At 42.7% G+C, this 18,035-nt stretch overlaps 1 protein-coding gene across 2 annotated transcripts; it reads left to right on the forward strand.

Moving 5' to 3' along the window:
* The first annotated feature begins 1,569 nt into the window (after positions 1 to 1,569).
* Positions 1,570 to 14,932, forward strand: PDCL3 (phosducin like 3). Of its 2 annotated transcripts, XM_032793918.2 has the most exons (6): positions 1,570 to 1,678; positions 6,210 to 6,327; positions 8,597 to 8,687; positions 9,518 to 9,661; positions 10,655 to 10,863; positions 13,138 to 14,932. In XM_032793918.2, the coding sequence occupies exons 1-6, from the start codon at positions 1,673 to 1,675 to the stop codon at positions 13,278 to 13,280; spliced, it is 711 nt and encodes a 236-aa protein (XP_032649809.1). In that variant the 5' UTR covers positions 1,570 to 1,672; the 3' UTR covers positions 13,281 to 14,932. The 2 variants fall into 2 exon arrangements, with proteins under 2 accessions (XP_032649809.1, XP_032649810.1); XM_032793919.2 differs by lacking the exons at positions 1,570 to 1,678; positions 6,210 to 6,327; positions 8,597 to 8,687 and adding an exon at positions 8,712 to 8,836 and having other exon boundaries at positions 13,138 to 13,365.
* Positions 14,933 to 18,035: the final 3,103 nt, after the last annotated feature.

Here is an 18,035-nt window from a genome sequence, read left to right on the forward strand (position 1 = left end):
ATGACTCCTGGTCAATTCTCGGCAGATGTACAGAACGGCTGGTAACCGTCCTCATCATAGGTCAACTGGGGGCTTGAGTTCCACAGCCCCCCCCTCCCTTTCATGTGTAAGAAAAGATTCTGTACTGCCTTGACTATCATAGCAGCGGGATGCTGGCTCTCTCCCCCCACCATTTAATGCCTGCCTGGACTATCATAGCAGCTGGAGGCTGCCTCCCCCTCATTTTTATCTCACTAGAAAAGTCAGTGCTTTCTTATTTCTGCATTCGTTAAACTTACTTCATCACCAAATGGGGGACACTGCCACAGTAGCCAGAAAGCTTGGGGGAAAGGGAATAAACGGGTGGGGTTGTTGCAGGGGCACCCCTAGAATGGCATGGCAGCTCATCATTTCTGCAGGATCTGAACAGAGGAGCGGCTGTGCTCTCTGGTTCTCTGATACATACTGGTTCTATAGTAACACTTGCCCTATATTCTAGGCAAGGACTGACTCTATTTAGATTTACAACCATAAAGGGGGATTGACCTCGGGGAGTCATTCTCATTTTTTGTCTTTGCGCCACTGGCCTGGCGCAGACCTAAAGCAGCCAGGAGGTACCCATGACAGCAGCAGATGATACAGAAACGATCTGATAACCGTCATCTCATTGCACAATTTACAATGGCATGGTAGACGGTGCAAGAACAACTGGTACCCATCTCTGCTATCTTGCAAAGCAAGATGAATGCTGCTGTGTAGCGCTGCAGTACCTGCCTCTGTCAGCGGCATCCAGTACACATATGGTCACAGTGACAAAAAGGCAAAACGGCCTCCATGGTTGCCATGCTATCGGCGTCTGCGCAGACCATATCCAGGGGAAAGGGCGGTCGTGAATGATTGTCTGACTGTTACTTTCATGTTGCTTTCACGGAGGAAGGAATGAGTGACGATATTTACCCAGAATCACTCGCAACACTGTTTTTGCACCATCATGCACTGGGATCTCAACCCAGAATTCCAATGGGCGGGGGGGACTGCGGGAACTATGGGATAGCTACGGGATAGCTACCCACAATGCAACAGTCCGGAAATCGACACTAGCCTTGGTACATGGACACACCCCGCCAAATTAATGTGCTTAGTGTGGCCGCGTGCACTCCACTTTATACAATCTGTTTTACAAAACCAGTTTTTGTAAAATCGGAATAATCCCGTAGTGTAGACATACCCTTAGAAACTAATACAGTTATTTGGGCATAAGCTTTCGTAGGATAAACCCCATGAAAGCTTACATGCAAATAAATGTTAGTCTCTGAGGTACCAGGACTCCCCCTTGTTTTTGCTCATACAGACTAACACCCACTCATAAAAGGGACTTTATGAAATCCTTGATTCGGGCTGGAACCCCGCTCCCTATGGCCAGCGCCCCCTCTCCGCCAGCCCCAGAGGACACAGCCCCCACCCCCGCGGTGCGAATGCGAAGAGGGGGATTAGCCCGGGTGTCCCTACAGCCCCAGCCTGTCCTTACAAGGCTACCCCGGAAGCCGCCGCTCCCGCCGCGTTACACAGTTCCTGCTCCCGGGGCCAGGCAGGCGGAGAAGCGGCACGTGGGGGCTGCACGTAGCGGGGGGAACTTGCCCTGTGGCCGGCCCCAGAGAGGCGCTGCTGCTGCTGCTGCAGTGTCAGGGACAAAATGCAGGTTAGGAGCCGCGAGCGCCGTGGGGAGGTTCCCGGGAGGCCGGCGACGTCCCCACCTCGCCGGCCGGGGGAAGGGCTCGCAAAGCCTCCGCACTACGGGCTGGATCCGGCTGTCCCTGGCGGGGATCGGCATCTCCGGGCTCCAGATACAGCACGGCCCGTAAGGGGCCTGCTCCGCTCGGCGCAGCTGGGGGCTGGCTTGGGGCCTCCCGCGGGCAGGGCGCCGCTGTGCGCTGGCCGGGGCTGCAAGGAGGAGCCGCCCCGCTAGCCGTGCTGCGGGGCTTGGAGGGGGTAGTGCTGGCCGGCCGGCCATAGCCACATAAGGAGCGCGCTGCGGGCTCGCTTTGCCCTTCCTGGGTCTCGGGTTACAACGTTGCATGGGGGATGCTCCTTGCAAGAGGGAAAAGCCTCCGCAGCGATCCCCTTCCGCCTGCTCAGGGCGCGCGTCTTGCTTTGCGAATAGCCCCCGGGGCGGCCCTGCAACATTGGACTGGGCTCCCACACGGGCCACCAAAGCGCCAGGACAGGAGACTTCAAGAGACAACGTGGGTGCGGGGACGTCTGCTATTGGGCTAATGTCTGTTGGGGAGAGACAGGCTTTGGAGCCGCCCTGAAGAACAGCACTGAGTGGCTCCCAGGCCTCTCTTTCGCCAACAGAAGTTGGTGCAATAAAAGAGATGGCGTGACCCCCTTGTCTCCCATATCCTGGTACCCACAAAGCTACAGCAACACTACAGGAAACTTCAACTCCATCAAAACACACTTCCCAGGCTCTGGGCTGAAGAGGGAGGAAGAAGAGGGAAGGGTGGGGGGACAAGTCTACCAGGCCCTTAGCTCAGCCTGACCGCAGTCATATTTATTACAAGTGAAAAATTCAAATACTGCCTCAGAATAAAGCCTAATTGTATTGAGTTACCAGTGGTCTTACTCCCAACAGTCCTATGATGTTTGTTCTGAGTGTTTTAAAATAAGGGGGGGGGAGGCAGACACAATGGTGTCTGTGCTCGAGCACCATACAGCCCTAAAAGATATTAATTTGTAAATGGTGATTTAGAACATAAGAACAGCGGTACCGTACCAAAGGTCCAGCTAGCCCAGTATCTGTCTACCGACAGTGGGCAATGCCAGGTGCCCCAGAGGGAGTGAACCTAACAGGCAATGATCAAGTGATCTCTCTCCTGCCATCCATCTCCATCCTCTGATGAACAGAGGCTAGGGACACCATTCTTTACCCATCCTGGCTATTAGCATTTTATGGACTTAGCCACCATGAATTTATCCAGTCCTTTTAAACATTGTTAATGTCCCAGCCTTCACAACCTTCTGCAGGTAAGGCGTTCACAAGTGACTGTGGCGCTGTGTGAAAAGCCTTCCTTTTATATGTTTTAAATGCCGCCAATTATTTCATTTGCATGACCCTAGTTCTTGTATTATGGGAATAAGTAAATAACTTGTTTCTATGCCACTTTCTCACATCAACTCATCGATTTTATATACTCTGTCATAGTTCCCCCCTCAGTCTCCTCTTTTCAAGCTGAAGAGTCTAGCCTCTTTAATCTTCTTCATATAAGACCCTCTCCAACCCTCATATTTTAGTTGCCCTTTTTTCTGAACCTTTTCCAGTGCTAGAAATATCTTTTCTGAGGTGAGGAGACCACATTGTAACGGTATTCGAGATATGGGCGTACCATGGATTTATATAAGGGCAATAATATATTCTCAGTCTTATTCTCTATCCCCTTTTAAATGATTTCTAACATCCTGTTTGCTTTTTTGACCGCCTTTGCACACTGCGTGGACATCTTCAGAGAACTATCCACGATGATGCCAAGATCTTTTTCCTGACTCATTGTAGCTAAATTAGCCCCCATCATATTGCATGTATAGTTGGGGTTATTTTTTCCAATTGATATGCACTGACAACATGCTTTGTCTTTATTTTGATGTCCTGTAAAGCATTGTCTACCACAAGGTCTTGTCAGAAAGGTGAATGTTTATGTAAAGTGTGGTCTTAGTCTGAACTATGAGTGGCTGGGTAGCATTGTGGAGTTGATTGATTGTTGTCTCAAAGCTCAGATTAAATGTGTTTGGCTTACAAGGAAAAAAGAAGTTGGTTTGTTTTCCTAGGTGACAGACTTACAAATACTTGGCTCTGGAAGCCTACCTGGATTGTTTCTGGCTTGTGCATCACCACCAATAATACAATTTTGCTGCCCAGTTTCTGCCTTCAGTGGCACTTATGCACCTATAAAATTTGACCTTTCAGTAGGAAATTACAGTGCTATTGATCGGTGAGCCAGAATGATAGAGCCCATCTTGATCTTCCAAAGCTATATTATCTGGAGAGTTTATAGAAGTATGTCTTGCATTAGTCATCCAAGTAATCTATACAGATACTGACATGATGCGAAACATGCAAGTATCTGAGTGACTCCCTGTATTAACAAAGTAAGGAATCATTAGCCCCATTTTATAGACTTGAACTAAGGAACAAGGAGTCTGTGGCAGAGCCACTAATTGAACCTATATGTCCTCAGTCCCAGTTCATTTCTTTAATTACACACCACTTGTTCAAGTACATGTGGGGAGCAGATATCTGTAAATCTCAAAATAAACAAAACCTTAATCAACTCCCATGACTCCCACAATTTTATAACTCCAAGATGTATACTATGTGTTATGTGTGTGACCTCTGTTCAGCATTCCTTTGTCTTATTCTGAAAGGGATACAAAATCACTTTGTTTCTAGTTGGTGGTGGCTGTATGTATGTATGTATGTATGTATGTATGTATTAAAAACAGTTTTTGTATTTTTTACAACTTACTTTGATATCTTTGTGTTAAGAAAGTAAAACAAACTGTTGGAAAAGTTAGGCCCTGCGTCTAAATGTTGCCAATAAACAATAAATCATTGCAAGAACAGATTTTTTTTTAAAAAGTTCCCATCTGGAAGATAAATGACAAAAGTACCTACTGCTTCTGTTTTGCTGGAATCCCAGGCCTAGTATATTCTTGATCTTAAATAAGTCCTTGTCTACATACACATTTTATATAAAGGTGTGTTTGTTTAAACCTGTACAAAACCCTGTTTTGGTTCAAGATGCTTATATAGATTTAGCTAAACTTGATTCTGTTGTGATTTAAGCTAAACCCAAATAAGTGTGTTTTCACAAACTGGTGCAATTTTAACAAAATTGGTTTTTAAATCTGTTTTAAGTTAAACTGGTGAAACTTTCTTGGGTTGAAAAAGCAGGAGTGATTATTGGGGGATTGCCATTTGTACAGTTGGTGAACATTTTTTAATTGGAGAAAAGGAAATTTTCTTTTCTCTTTTTTCTAGCTAGCTGTGTTTTCTAAGCAAAAGCAAATTCCTGGTACAGACAGACACCTTGCTTCCTGTTTCCCTGCCCTCCCACCCAGATCATCTCTCCTTTCCCCTTTCCCCAAGTAATGGAGTTACAAACTCTGCTACAGCCAGGGGTGAAGGTAATTTACAGGATTTACCGGTACTGCCGGAGTCCTGAGGAGGCATGGCCTCATCCGGAAAAGGTGTGGCCTTGACCAGAAGAGGTGGGGCCTCTCAAGGTTTAAAGGCCCTGGGGCACCGGCTGTGGCTGGGAGCCCCAGGGCCTTTAAATCAACCCAGAGCTCCCAGCTGCAGAGGTGGCTGGGAGCCCTCAGGGCTCACCGGCAAATTAAAGGTCCCGAGGTTCCAGCCACCGTGGAGCTCCGGGCTCTTTAAATCCCCATCGCAGCTCCAGCTGCGATTTAAAGGGCTCGGGGCTCCCACGGCTGCGAGGAGCTCCGAGCCCTTTAAATCCCAGCCCCAGCCCAGCCGCCGAAGCTGCAGGTGAGATTTAAAGGGCTCTGGGCTCTCCACAGCAGCAGGGAGCTCTGAACCCTTTAAATTCCGGCCTCAGCCCAGCCGCCGAAGCTGCGGGTGGGATTTAAAGAGCTCTGGGCTCTCTGCAGTGGCGGGGAGCTCTGAGCCCTTTAAATTCCGGCCCCAGCCTGGCCGCCGAAGCTGTGGATGGGATTTAAAGGGCTCAGAGCTCCCTGCCGCTGTAGGGAACCCAGAGCTCTTTTAATCCCGGCCATGGAAGCTGGTGCGGTCCGGCATGGCATACTGGCTCTTGCCAGTTCTCTGTACTGGACCAAACCGGCTTACTTTCACCTCTGGCTACAGCATTCTCTTTTTTTGAGAACCTGCAGAAGCTCTGCTATAGGGTTTTGAGGTAGGATGGAAAGGGGTGGAACAAGGCACCAGCTTCTTTGCAGGGCATTATATCCTCTGTTCAAGCCTGAACAGAAATCCTATCAGCAGGAGAATCTGTGTGTGTTTTCTGTTGCATGCACAACAAAACCACTACTCTACTAATGTTGTATGTCTCTGGTGTCGAATCCAATCCTCCCTCCTCCCCCTCAAAAAAAAAAAAAAAAAAAGGCAAAATTGACTGGGGCTCAGTTGTGGAAGTGATAGAAGTGTTCCTTCAGTTTAGAACATACACATCCTCCATTTTGTTCTGTTTTAGGACCCCAGTGCAGATACAGAGTGGAATGACATTTTGCGTAAGAAGGGCATCCTCCCTTCCAAGGAAAAGATAAAAGAGCCAGAGGAGGCGGTGGAGGAGCAGGAGCAGAAGTCTGTTGGTGAGTGATCAGGCAATAAAGCTAAAATCCTGAGCTGCTTCTGTATTAGCATGTCCAGTCACTTTAAAATATCCTAATAAAAAACAACCTTTTCTCTTGTAACTTAAGGAATACCAAGAGTAGGACTCATATGACATGTTTTGCTTGTTACAACATAGCAGAATTGGCAGAATTCATTTTTTTTTTTTTTTTACAACTTTGACAGATATTATCAATTGTTCTTAAGCAATTTTTAGATTTCTTTTATGGCTATTGCGGAGATGGGGGGTCAGACAATTATTTTGTGATGGAATCTCAATTTCTACTGTCATTAAAGTTAAAGCTTTATGAACCGTTAAAAAATAAATTATGAACATCAAATGTCAAAATATACAAAGTAAATATCCTTAAATCAACAAGTCATACATGTTTTTCCTGTTTATTTGCTAGTCCATTTGTAACAAGTCTAAATCACTGGATTTTGACGCTAATAAATTCTCAAGCAGCATTTTTCTTACTTTATCTTTAAAATTGGATTTATTATCTATTGAAAAATAGTTAATTGGTTTGTGTGTGCATATATGGTTATGACACTAAGCACCCCTTAATTCACCCCCTACATGATATTGTAATAATCTTTGTACAAAATATGCCTTGTGAGGTATCACTTGAAAACTCGACTTTAAGGCCAGAAGGGACCATCATGAACATCTAGACTGACCTGCATATTGCAGGCCAGAGAGTTTTGCCTACCCACTCCTGTAATAGACCCCTAACCACTGTTTTGTTTCTTGCATTTGTTCAGAAAGTAGATATCGTTGTTAAGTTTTGCTTCCTTTTTCATCATGTTGTGGAATTTTCATTTCAGATGGCTAAATTTGATATCTAATGTTGTATGTAATATAGTTGTAGCCATGTTGGTCCCAGGTTATTAGAGAGACAAGGTGGCTGAGGCGATGTCTTTTTTTGGGCCAGCTTCTGTTAGTGAGAGAGACAAACTTCCCAGGCACACACAGCTCTTCTTCAGGTCTGGGAAAGATACTCTGAACAGATGGAACAGATTGTTTAGCCTAAGAAGTTAGTATTTATACTAAGGGACCATTCAAGGCAGAGTGGCCCATTAACGTCTCTGCAGTCATGGACAAAAAGACGGGGCTAGTTTACAGATTGTTGTAATAAGTCATAAATCCAGTGTCTATGTTCAGTCCATGATTTTTCCTAGACACTAATTTAACTTTCCTAGACACTAATTTAAGCTCCCAGGCTCATCTTTTGAAAGTGTTGTGCAGGTTTCCTTTAAGGATAAGTATGGATAGGCCAGTTATAGAGCGATCGCTTTTGTGGAAACTGCCAACCCACAGGTGATAGGGTGTTTTTGTCTTCTATCATTTTCCTATGTGAGTTCATTTGACAGCATAGTGATTATCTGGTTTCACCCACATAGTTGCTATTGGGGCATTTAGTGGCCTGGATGAGGTACACCACATGGTGTGATAGGCATGTGTAGGATCCCTGGATCTTGAAAGATGTGCTTTGGTGAGTGATGGTCATTGTAGCAGTGGAGATATGTCTGCAGGTTTTGCATCTGTTTTGGCAGGGTTTAGTGCCGTTTTCAGTTGGTGTGTCCTTGTAGCTTGCTTCTGATGATGAGCTTGGAGAGGCAATGGGGTTGTTGGAAGGCCAGAAGAGGAGGGTCAGGAAAAATTTCTTTCAGGATGGGGTCCCCATCGAGTATGGTGTAGTTCACAGAATCATAGAAGATTAGGGTTGGAAGAGACCTCAGGAGGTCATCTAGTTTGATGATATGGGTTCCAATACAGGGTGGTAGGCTACAACGAGGGGGGTTTGTTTCTATATTGAAGCAGGTTCTCTAAGGCTATTTGGGTGGCCATGATGCAGTCTGCTTCTCTGGACTTATTATTCTGAACGACAAAGTGGGTATTCTATGAGGTGCCACAGGACTCTTTGCTGCTTTTAGTAACTTTATGATCAAGTATTTGCAGTTGCATCCCAGATATTTAAAATAGTAAATCTGTGGAGTGGAGTGCAGATAAAGTTCTACCATCCCTGTTCCAGCTCAAAGTGCTGAGTTTGAGGGTTTCTCAACTCCCTTCTCCGATCATTGTAAGTGGTCTTACTGTGTTATCTTGTTCAATAGCTTAGAAAAACAGCAGAAAATAACATGCATTTTCTCAAGAGGAAAAATGCATGATGTGGGGTTACAAACTTGCACAGATTACTCTTCCTTCTCTAGTGGAATATTGCTAATATTATATTTCTCCCATTCCAGTGAAAACATATGAAGACATGACTTTGGAGGAGCTAGAAGAAAATGAAGATGAGTTTAATGAGGAAGATGAGCAAGCTATCAAAATGTACAGGTGAAAGCAGCTTGCAGAACTGTCTAAATGAAACTGTTGGTTACCTCCTTACACGCTAATACAATGCAACTGGATTTCCATTTTCCTGAAGAGAAGAGGAGGAAGGATATGCTTAGTAAAGCCCAAGACAGAGAGCTGGAACACCTGGGGTTTGTACCCTGATCTGAAAGACTTTTTAGTATCCTTAACTAAGCCACTTGGATCTACATCTTGGGTAGCCTATTTAGGGTTCAGTTTTTCGTAGATACTCTTAACACATAACCCAAGTTGAAGTCAATGGGTGTAAAGAGCCTATGCAAATCAGATCTTGGGTTCAGCACCTAACTTATTGGAGACTTCTAAACATTTTGGCCTTAATGAAACTGAGGCAGAGAGATTATGGGTCTGAACCTCTGCCGTGTTTTTCCTTGAGCAGTCATTTATATCGATTTAGTGTGGGAGTAAAAAAACTCTGTCATTCTGACCTGGTATTATTTTGTATAGATATAAATGACTGCTCAAGGTGCAGGATAGTGGAGAGCTCGTCCCTAAGTATTTTTAAGTATTTACCTCTATCTCAGGGACTAAATATATTTTTATGCACAATATCTGAAGTTGAATATTGTGTCTTTATTCCACTATGATACAAACATTAATCAGTTTTAGACTGCTCTTATATTTAAATGCAAAACTATGTAAACTCTCCTTCACTACCCTGGTGTTTAGAGACCTTTATAATTCATCTCTGCAGACTAGGCTTCAAAACCTGTGATGCCTCTGTTATACAAGTGTATCTGTTCTCAATACTGTTTGATTTCTCTTCTCCCATCTTTCCCCTCCTTGTTGTGTAGACAGCAAAGGATAGCAGAATGGAAAGCAACTCAAATAAAGAACAAATTTGGGGAAATTCTGGAGATTTCAGGACAGGATTATGTTCAAGAAGTTACCAAAGCTGGCAAGGGTATATGGGTAATCCTGCATCTTTACAAACAAGGGTAAGTAAGCTGTTTTTAAACACTTAACATTTTCAGATGCTATTAGTCAGTGTTTCTCAAACTGGGGTTGCCGCTTGTGTAGGGAAAGCCCCTGGCGGGCCAGACCGGTTTATTTACCTGCCCCATCCGCAGGTCCGGCCGATTGCGGCTCCCACTGGCCACAGTTCACTGCTCCAGGCCAATGGGAGCTGCTATTAGTGAACAATGCTAATACCTTTAGACAAGTGAATAACTGTGTTATGGACATTAAAGAATTAATTCCAGAATTCTATCAGTTAAAATGAAGGAAAACTCTATTCTTTATGCTTATTGCTTACGACCAAAGTCTACTGAAACTTCGCTACAGAGAGCTTCAGGGGCAGACTTAATCCTTTTTAGTATAAAAGCACTTGAGGCTTATGCACTCGAGATCACCAGCTTCCTTCCCTTCCCTTTGTGGCCCATCTTCTCTTGCTGCACAAAATTTGAGTGAGCAAGGTGCTCAGTCTTACTGACGTTACAAAATAGCTTTTCAAGGAAGTTGTCACTACTTTGGAAATAAATGTGTGTATTATAGAAATGATTCTAAAAACTTGCTTGTTTGTTGTCTTTGGTGTAATTTAAATTAATCAGCTCTTCACAGCACACAATATTTTGCTTCGTCTTTTTAACAATACAAATAGAAGTTTGATTCTTTTCTTTAAAAAGCTGTTATTTCTCTCCATCTTGTGTCTACTTTTTTAGCATGCACTAGTCACAGAAATGGCATCTTGTAAACTAACTTTGTTCTATAATAGAGTGGGAAATCTTAGTTCAACTACTGTAACAAATGACTCTAATCTTATGTGTATACTGGAGTGATGGGCACTGTGGTAATATCTATACATTGTTTTATACATTTGTATTTTCATAAGTACTGTTCAATAGGTTGGTATTTCTAACTTTCTGTGTGGAAGAGTCTACTCTTGAAATTCTGTCTCTTACTTCTTCTTTTTGTCTGTTTTCTTTTAACAGAATTCCCCTCTGTACCTTAATAAATCAGCATTTGAGTGGACTTGCCAGGAAGTTCCCAGACGTCAAATTTATCAAAGCCATTTCTACAACCTGCATACCCAACTACCCTGACAGAAATCTACCTACAATTTTTACGTACTTTGAAGGAGATATCAAGGCCCAGTTTGTTGGGCCCCTGGTGTTTGGTGGCATGAACCTGACAAGAGACGGTAAGCAACTGCATCTAGTATCTTGTAAAGGAAAAGCAGAATGTCAGTAACCAGTTTAACTAATCTTCCCTGTGTTATGCTTGCACTGACCCTCAGAATGCAGGGGCTGGGAATTGGTGACAGGAGGAAAAAAGTGTAATAGAAAGGTCACATGATTATTTACATTTCTCATGTACATCTTCTGATTCAAGAGTATATTTTAAGCAGTAAAATATATACAAACTTTCTGTCATTTCTTCCCTCCAAACTCGTTTTGTATTCCCTGACCATTCTCCACTTGCTTTATAACCTGTGCTGCTTGGTTGTGTGTTCTTAGAGTTTTTCTCTCTTACCTTCCTGACCCACGGACTCTGTTTCTAAGTCACTGTGCCCCTAACTCCCAAGAGGCAAGGTTTTCCCTAGCACCATTGGGGCTGGGAGCTTGAAGATGCACTGCTCTCTCTCCCCTTTTCTCCCTGCCGCTGCATCTGTGGCAGTAGCTGGGGTCTCTCTCATCTCTCTGAAGTAGAGTCTGAATCTGAGCTCTGAGAGGAAGTGGTGTAGTCTAACATAATTCTAGGGTGGGGCACGGGCATCTACACAAGGTGCCCTGTGGGGGTGAGGATGCTACTTTTTCTCTGGGGTTCAGGGTTCAATTTAGCCCATATTCCCCTGTGGCAAATAATCTGGGCACAGGTTACCAGTGTTGCTGAATCTTTTAACATAGTTGATGCAAATGTTTGATAAGCATATCATACGCTCTGTACATGAGGTCTGACAAGGTATTTTAGCACTGAGTGTTTTATTCCTATTAATGTTGTTCTTCAAGCTTGTCTGAAAAAGCATTTCTTTGAAAGTGGAGGGAAGGGAAACAATATTCTTCTTAAGTGGCCTATCAAGCTGAAGGATGTCAGCTGTAAAATGATACTTCCTGCATGTTGGAAACTGAATGAAACCCTTTAGCCTGATTTAATAGGGGATTTTATTGTAATTAAAATGATATTATTAAATTTCCCAATGGTTCTGTCCAGTTTAAATAAATTTGAGAGTGCCGTAGAAGTACACCACCAATAAATGGCATTTCAAGTGCTGTATTTAACTATATCACTTAGCTCTTTCACAATAGCATGCAAATAGACTTCACTAATCAAAGTCATGGTTTAACTAAAACCCTGGTCTTTTCACATGATCTGTGTAGTACTTGACAGTAAGTGTTCCTGGCTTTTCAGTGGAAAATTCGCTAATGAGAGCATTGTTTTGGGAACAACTACATCTAAATGTAGAGATTGGCTAATTATACATCAAAGTGAGAAATAATTAAAGGTTCTATTATTATCAGTTCTCCATTTCTAAGAGCATAAGAATGGCCATACTGGGTCAGTCCAGTGGTCCATCTAGCCCAGTGTCCTGTCTTTCAACTTTAGCCAGTGCCAAGTGCTTCAGAGGGATTGAACAGAACAGGGCAATTTATCAAGGTATCCATCCCCTGTCTTCCAGTCCCAGCTTCTGACAGTCAGAGGCTTAGGGACCCCCAAAGCACACATCCCTTCATTTAAAGTAATTGGCATTGACAGTAATTGATTTTCAGGTTCCTGGGGGATAAGTGTAATACCGCCTCAGGTTAGTCATCACATGTGGTTCACCTCTGCGCTCTTTGAATTCTTTTTCTTTTGGTCTATGAAACTGTGATTCATCTGTGATTGAGGAGAATGTGAGGTTATATTCATTTCTTTTTGTCTAACAGAATTAGATTTTAATGATTGGATTGCCAGCAGGAGTAGGAGAGAGGCTTCTGCTGAATGTGTGGTATTGACTTTCTTCCACTTTGAGGATGAAATCCAATTTGAGCATATATAATGATAGGCCTGCTGTCAGGAGGGAGATCCTTCTCTTGTAAAGGAACTAATCAGTGCAAGGGGTGCGGGTAGTGGATGAATTGTATTTTTAAAGTTTCCCTGTAAAAATATCTAATTCAGATGTGCAAATGGAATTGTTGCAATTTTTCCTTCTGTTAAGTAATCTATTCTTTGTCTCTTCCTACCGCTTAGTCATTATATAATTCAAGAAACTTTTATCCTCTCGCAGTGTTTTCAACAGCTGGAGTGCACCACTGATTAGTTTGTATCATACATGCTTTAAAATTCACAAGACAGTCTGCAAACACAGTGTGTAAAATGTTGTATGTTTCATATAGTAAAGGTTTTGTATGCTACAGAAAAGAGAAGGCTGAGCCTGAACAAGCATACGCTGTTCCTCCAACCTCATGGGGCACTCTTTTCTCTTAATTCCATGTAGAACTGGAGTGGAAGATTTCAGAGTCGGGTGCCATCAAAACGGATCTAGAGGAAAACCCCAGGAAACAGATCCAGGACCAGTTGATATCCTCAGTCAGGAGCTCTGTTCCAACAAGGAGGGACAGCGACTCTGAAGATGATTAATTCCTATACCAGTGTGTAAGATTGATACAGTACATTTTCAGCCAAAGCTCATATCCAGTACACTGGACGAAACCCAGCTGTGACACCTTAATCTTTCCACTGAGGGCTCTGAATTATGGAAGAATAGATTTTCAAGATAGCAGTCTAATTAGCAATTTCAAGCTTTTTTATCTACTACAACTTTGTTTAAAATCCAGAACAGTTTGAAAGACTTTTATAAATGGAGACGCAGTAAATATTACCCCGCGTTTTGAAAAATAGTTATAGTAGGAAGAGTGATCCTTTTTCATCTTTTTTTGGTATATCTTTGTGACAGAGAGAGGCTTACAAGTTTAAGTACCAAATGGTCTGGTACATAATGTATTGATTTTAAGTAACTTATATTCATGTAAATAAATTACACATATCTAAGTTACAATGTACCATTTATTGCAACACTGCAGTAAGTTCGGGCTTCAGAGTCCTTTTGTTAGCCTGTTGTTTATCACGACCTCTATTCTGGGCATTGAGAAGGGCAAGCTTTCCCCAAGGACAGTCTCTGACCTGTAGAATACTCAGTTGACTAAGGCTATAACTTTATCAAATTAGTGTAGCTACTAAACTGGTGCCTCTCATTCACAATGGAAGTGATGTTAGGAGTTGCCATTTATTTTTTTTATATTAAAGCAAAAACTTTGCATTCCAGCGTCTGCTACAAATACTGCGTGTTAAAATATGAAGCCCTTGGAGGAGGAAAGAAAAAGTTAAAATGCCATCCTAATTATAGATATTTTGAAACTAAAGAAAGCTGCATGGCTGTTTCAGATTGGGCTTGCTGTCCACCTACACTTCTCATTTGGCTACATGTGTATGCTAATAAGCGGCACATGATTGTGCTAACAAGCTGACCCAAAGACCTTTTGTTATGTCGCTGATGGATTCTGTGGGAGTATAAAATTTAGCATTTAATAAGTATAAATCCTTTTGCTTTGCATTGCATTGAGATTAACCTCCAGAAGCTTTCATCTTGGCTTCTTCAGCTTGACCCCTCTATCTGAATCAGTGGAACGTATTTTAGTTCTGCTATTTCAAATAAATTACATATTAGATTGTAAGATCTTATTGCAGGGACTGTCTTCCTGTGGGGTTGAATAGTGTCTAATTCAAGGGGACTCTGATCTTTTGGTGCTCCTGCAATACAAATAAAGAACAAAGATATAAAGTTGCTCTTGGCCTCAATATTAGCTGTGCATTGTTGGGTATGGCCCCCTTCTTGTATTATGAAAGGGTCCTGATTTACTTGTTTAAAATTCCAACATTATCAGTTTTCAGAGTGATCTGATTGAACATAAAAACTCAGTTGTAGATTAAGCTTGTCTGTGCAAACAAACTTCTGTTAACATAAACACTGAAATACTTCTCTTTGTATCAGATTATTTGAGACCTGTCTGTGTACTTGACTGTTTTGTCTTTGCATATCTGGAGCAATTCTTCTTACACCTTGTACTACAGCAGAGACATGATCTGTATGTTGGAGAGAGATTCTTCCAGTGTGTATTGAAGAGTCTTTGATGCATAAGTATAAATGCTGATTGTGCATCGTATTTGAAAAGTGGGGTGGGAGGGTTTTATAAATGTCCATCTGAAGTAATAAAACAGCAGTATACACAGCATCCCCTGTAGACTATCCAATGTGTGTCCTATACTCAACTAGTCAATTCTCCTTTTTCCTCCATCCCACGCAGTTAAAAAAGTAGACCCAGAAATTAAACATTCTTGGTTACTTCCTCAGCCTTGCACAAAACACTTAAACTTGCTATTGGCTTTTAAACTGAATGTGTTTTTAAAGCAAACACACCTTTTCCACACTGAAGAACTGTTGGGAGCTCAAAAGCTTCTCTCTTTCACCAACTGAAAGTGGTCCAATATAAAGTATTATCTCACTTACTTTGTCTCTTTAAAAGAAACAGTTATTCTTATATTCATATCTGACAAAGTTCAACCCATCTGTAAGAGATACTGCTTCTCACTTAGTAGAGATAGTGTATTTGATTGTTCCTAAATCTTTGCACCTACAAAACAGAGGCCCAGTGTGGTTTTATATTAGGAAATAATCACTGATATTTTACAATAAACCGCTCACTTGGTCAGTGGGACCAGACTGCTCAGTGGTGTAATCCTGCTACAAAATAAGCCTACAGTGTGAAGGAAGTTTGAAGTCTAACCAAGTATTAAAAGGTAGTGTGGACTTACCACAGGACTGGCAGCAAGAAATTGCTGTGCTCCAAGTCCAAGTCTGACAAAGACTCTGAGGGCTGGTCTACACTACGGGGTAAAATCGATTTTAGATACGCAATTTCAGCTACGTGAATAACGTAGCTGAAGTCGAATATCTAAAATCGATTTACTCACCCGTCCTCACCGCGCGGGATCGATGTCCGCGGCTCGCCATGTCGATTCCGGAACTCCGTTGGGTTTGGTGGAGTTCCGGAATCGATATAAGTGCGCTCAGGGATCGATATATCCCGTCTAGATTAGACGCGATATATCGATCCCCGAGCAATCGATTTTAACGCGCCATTACGGCGCGTAGTCTAGACGTGGCCTGATCTCCTTTAACTTATGCACACATATAGCCAATAAACAGGAGCACTTATTTCTGGCTCAGGGTGATCCTTCCAGTTCTTAAATGTACATCAATAAACAGTGCCAAACTCAGCAGGGGCTCGCTGGGAAGGAATGGGGCGAAGGATCCACTGTTACATAATCCCCTCTGGTTTTTACTCCCTATGAAGTGAAGGTAGGAGGACCTAGAGCAGGCTTTCTTCCTCCTCCCTTAATGCCACAAAGTGCTAGTTTCTGCACTACCCCTATGTGTATTCGATGTCATCATTATTGATGATTTCCTCTAACCCTCATCATTTCAACACTACCAGCCCAGGGCAGGGGAGTGTTTCTTATTTTGCATTTTAGTAGATGCCACTGAAATATGGAATAGTGTTGTGGGAAGAATGAAGATGAAAAGTTGGTTTTGTCCTTTTTCCGTGAGGTGCTTAATTTATTGATGCTTTGGGAGAAAACTTAGAGGATGCAATATAGAAGGAGGCAGATGTGAGAATAAAAAATGATAGGCTGCTTTGTCATGGAGTTGAGACCCATGTGGAGTGCAATTTTAAGTGTTCTCTGTGCTTCTTGGCACAGAGGTAAGTGTGAGAACTGTTTCTTATAAGCTTATACTTGTTCCCTTTCTTGCCAATCGTTGTCCAGCTCGGAGCCTTAGCAGAAATTAAATCTCTGCAGGATGTGGATAATGAGCTCAGTTAATCTGTCAGCAGCGTTGGATCAATGATCACGTCATGTCTCCTCGGAACAGCTACATTTTAGAGCATTAAGGGGGAAGTTAGATGAACAAATCCTGTTAACTGTTCTGATATTTGTAGGGGTAACTACTCCATGCACTGCTATGGAAATCTCCCTAACTGACCAGATACAAAGGCACTTCCATCAGGTGAACAGATTTTAACTATGGCATTCAGCAGGATGAAGGGCAAAAGACAACCATAGGAGTAACTTTTAACTCTAAAGTGTGTGTGTTCACATAGCTGTAACGTGTCATTAATAGATACCTGCCATATATATTTATTTATTAAGTGAATTGATGATTTATAAAAAGTACCTTTTAGTTCCAGTACTGTTAACTGAAGTCACCTCTCCCCAGTATAGGAATAGCCTATGCAGTGCATGCTTTTCCATAGAGCTTCTGCCAAGGTTTATTGTCCTATTCTGGATGGATCATACGTCTGATTCTCCATTACCCATGCACCAGTGTAGAATGGGTGTAAAACTACCAGATTAGAATAGTACCATTTTCCAATCATTTTGCACTGGAGTAAATAACTATACAAGGTTCAGGGTAATGAGAATAAGGCCCCAGTCCACCAAGCCCTTAGGCCTGTGAGTAATCCAATGGCAGTCAGTGAGACTACGCGCATGCATGAGTGTTTGCAGGACTGGGACCTAAGAGCATTCCAGAAGTAGAAATACCTTAAATAGCCTGAGATGTGATGTAACTGTTACTACTAGTATCAGAGGGGTATCCTTGTTAGTCTGGATCTGTACAAGCAGCAAAGAGTCCTGTGGCATCTTATACTAACAGACGTATTGGAGCATGTTACTACTAGTGAATTTTTAAGTGATTTTTGAACTTGCTAATTTTATCTCCCTGGTATTTCACTGGAAATTGGGCTGGGGTGGGGAGGCGCAATTGTTTGTTTTCTTTGCCCACAAAACTTTTCTTTTTCAGTGAATTAATAATTTACCACCCTACTTGCCTGTCCACTTCTCAGGAGAGTGCCCTAACCACTGGGCTATGGGATAATCTGAGGTGGGTCTCTCCTAGTGAAGACGTTCCACTTTGTATAACTGATTGAAGAGTCATTGGAGCAGGGGAACCGGAGTATGGGTCTCCCACTTGGGTGCTCAAGCCACCAGCTGACAGAGTCATTCTCATGGTCCATTTCTGGCACAATGACTAAGCATTTATCCAAGACAGAACAGCTTCAACAGGAGAAATTGAAAGAGCAGCACCTCAGAATAGTTTATAGCCCAGTGCATAGAGCACCCTCCTCCCACCTTTCTCCCCATCTAGCAGAGGAGGTGTGGTAAACATCTGTCTCAAATCTGGACTTAGCGTTCAAAATCTGAGTGTTTACTGTGAACCTCCCCCAAGCTTATACCCAGCTTGGATCTGATATCGCTGCCACCAACCAGGATTTT

This window comes from Chelonoidis abingdonii, chromosome 1, assembly GCF_003597395.2.
Source record: "Chelonoidis abingdonii isolate Lonesome George chromosome 1, CheloAbing_2.0, whole genome shotgun sequence".
NCBI lineage: Eukaryota > Metazoa > Chordata > Testudines > Testudinidae > Chelonoidis > Chelonoidis abingdonii.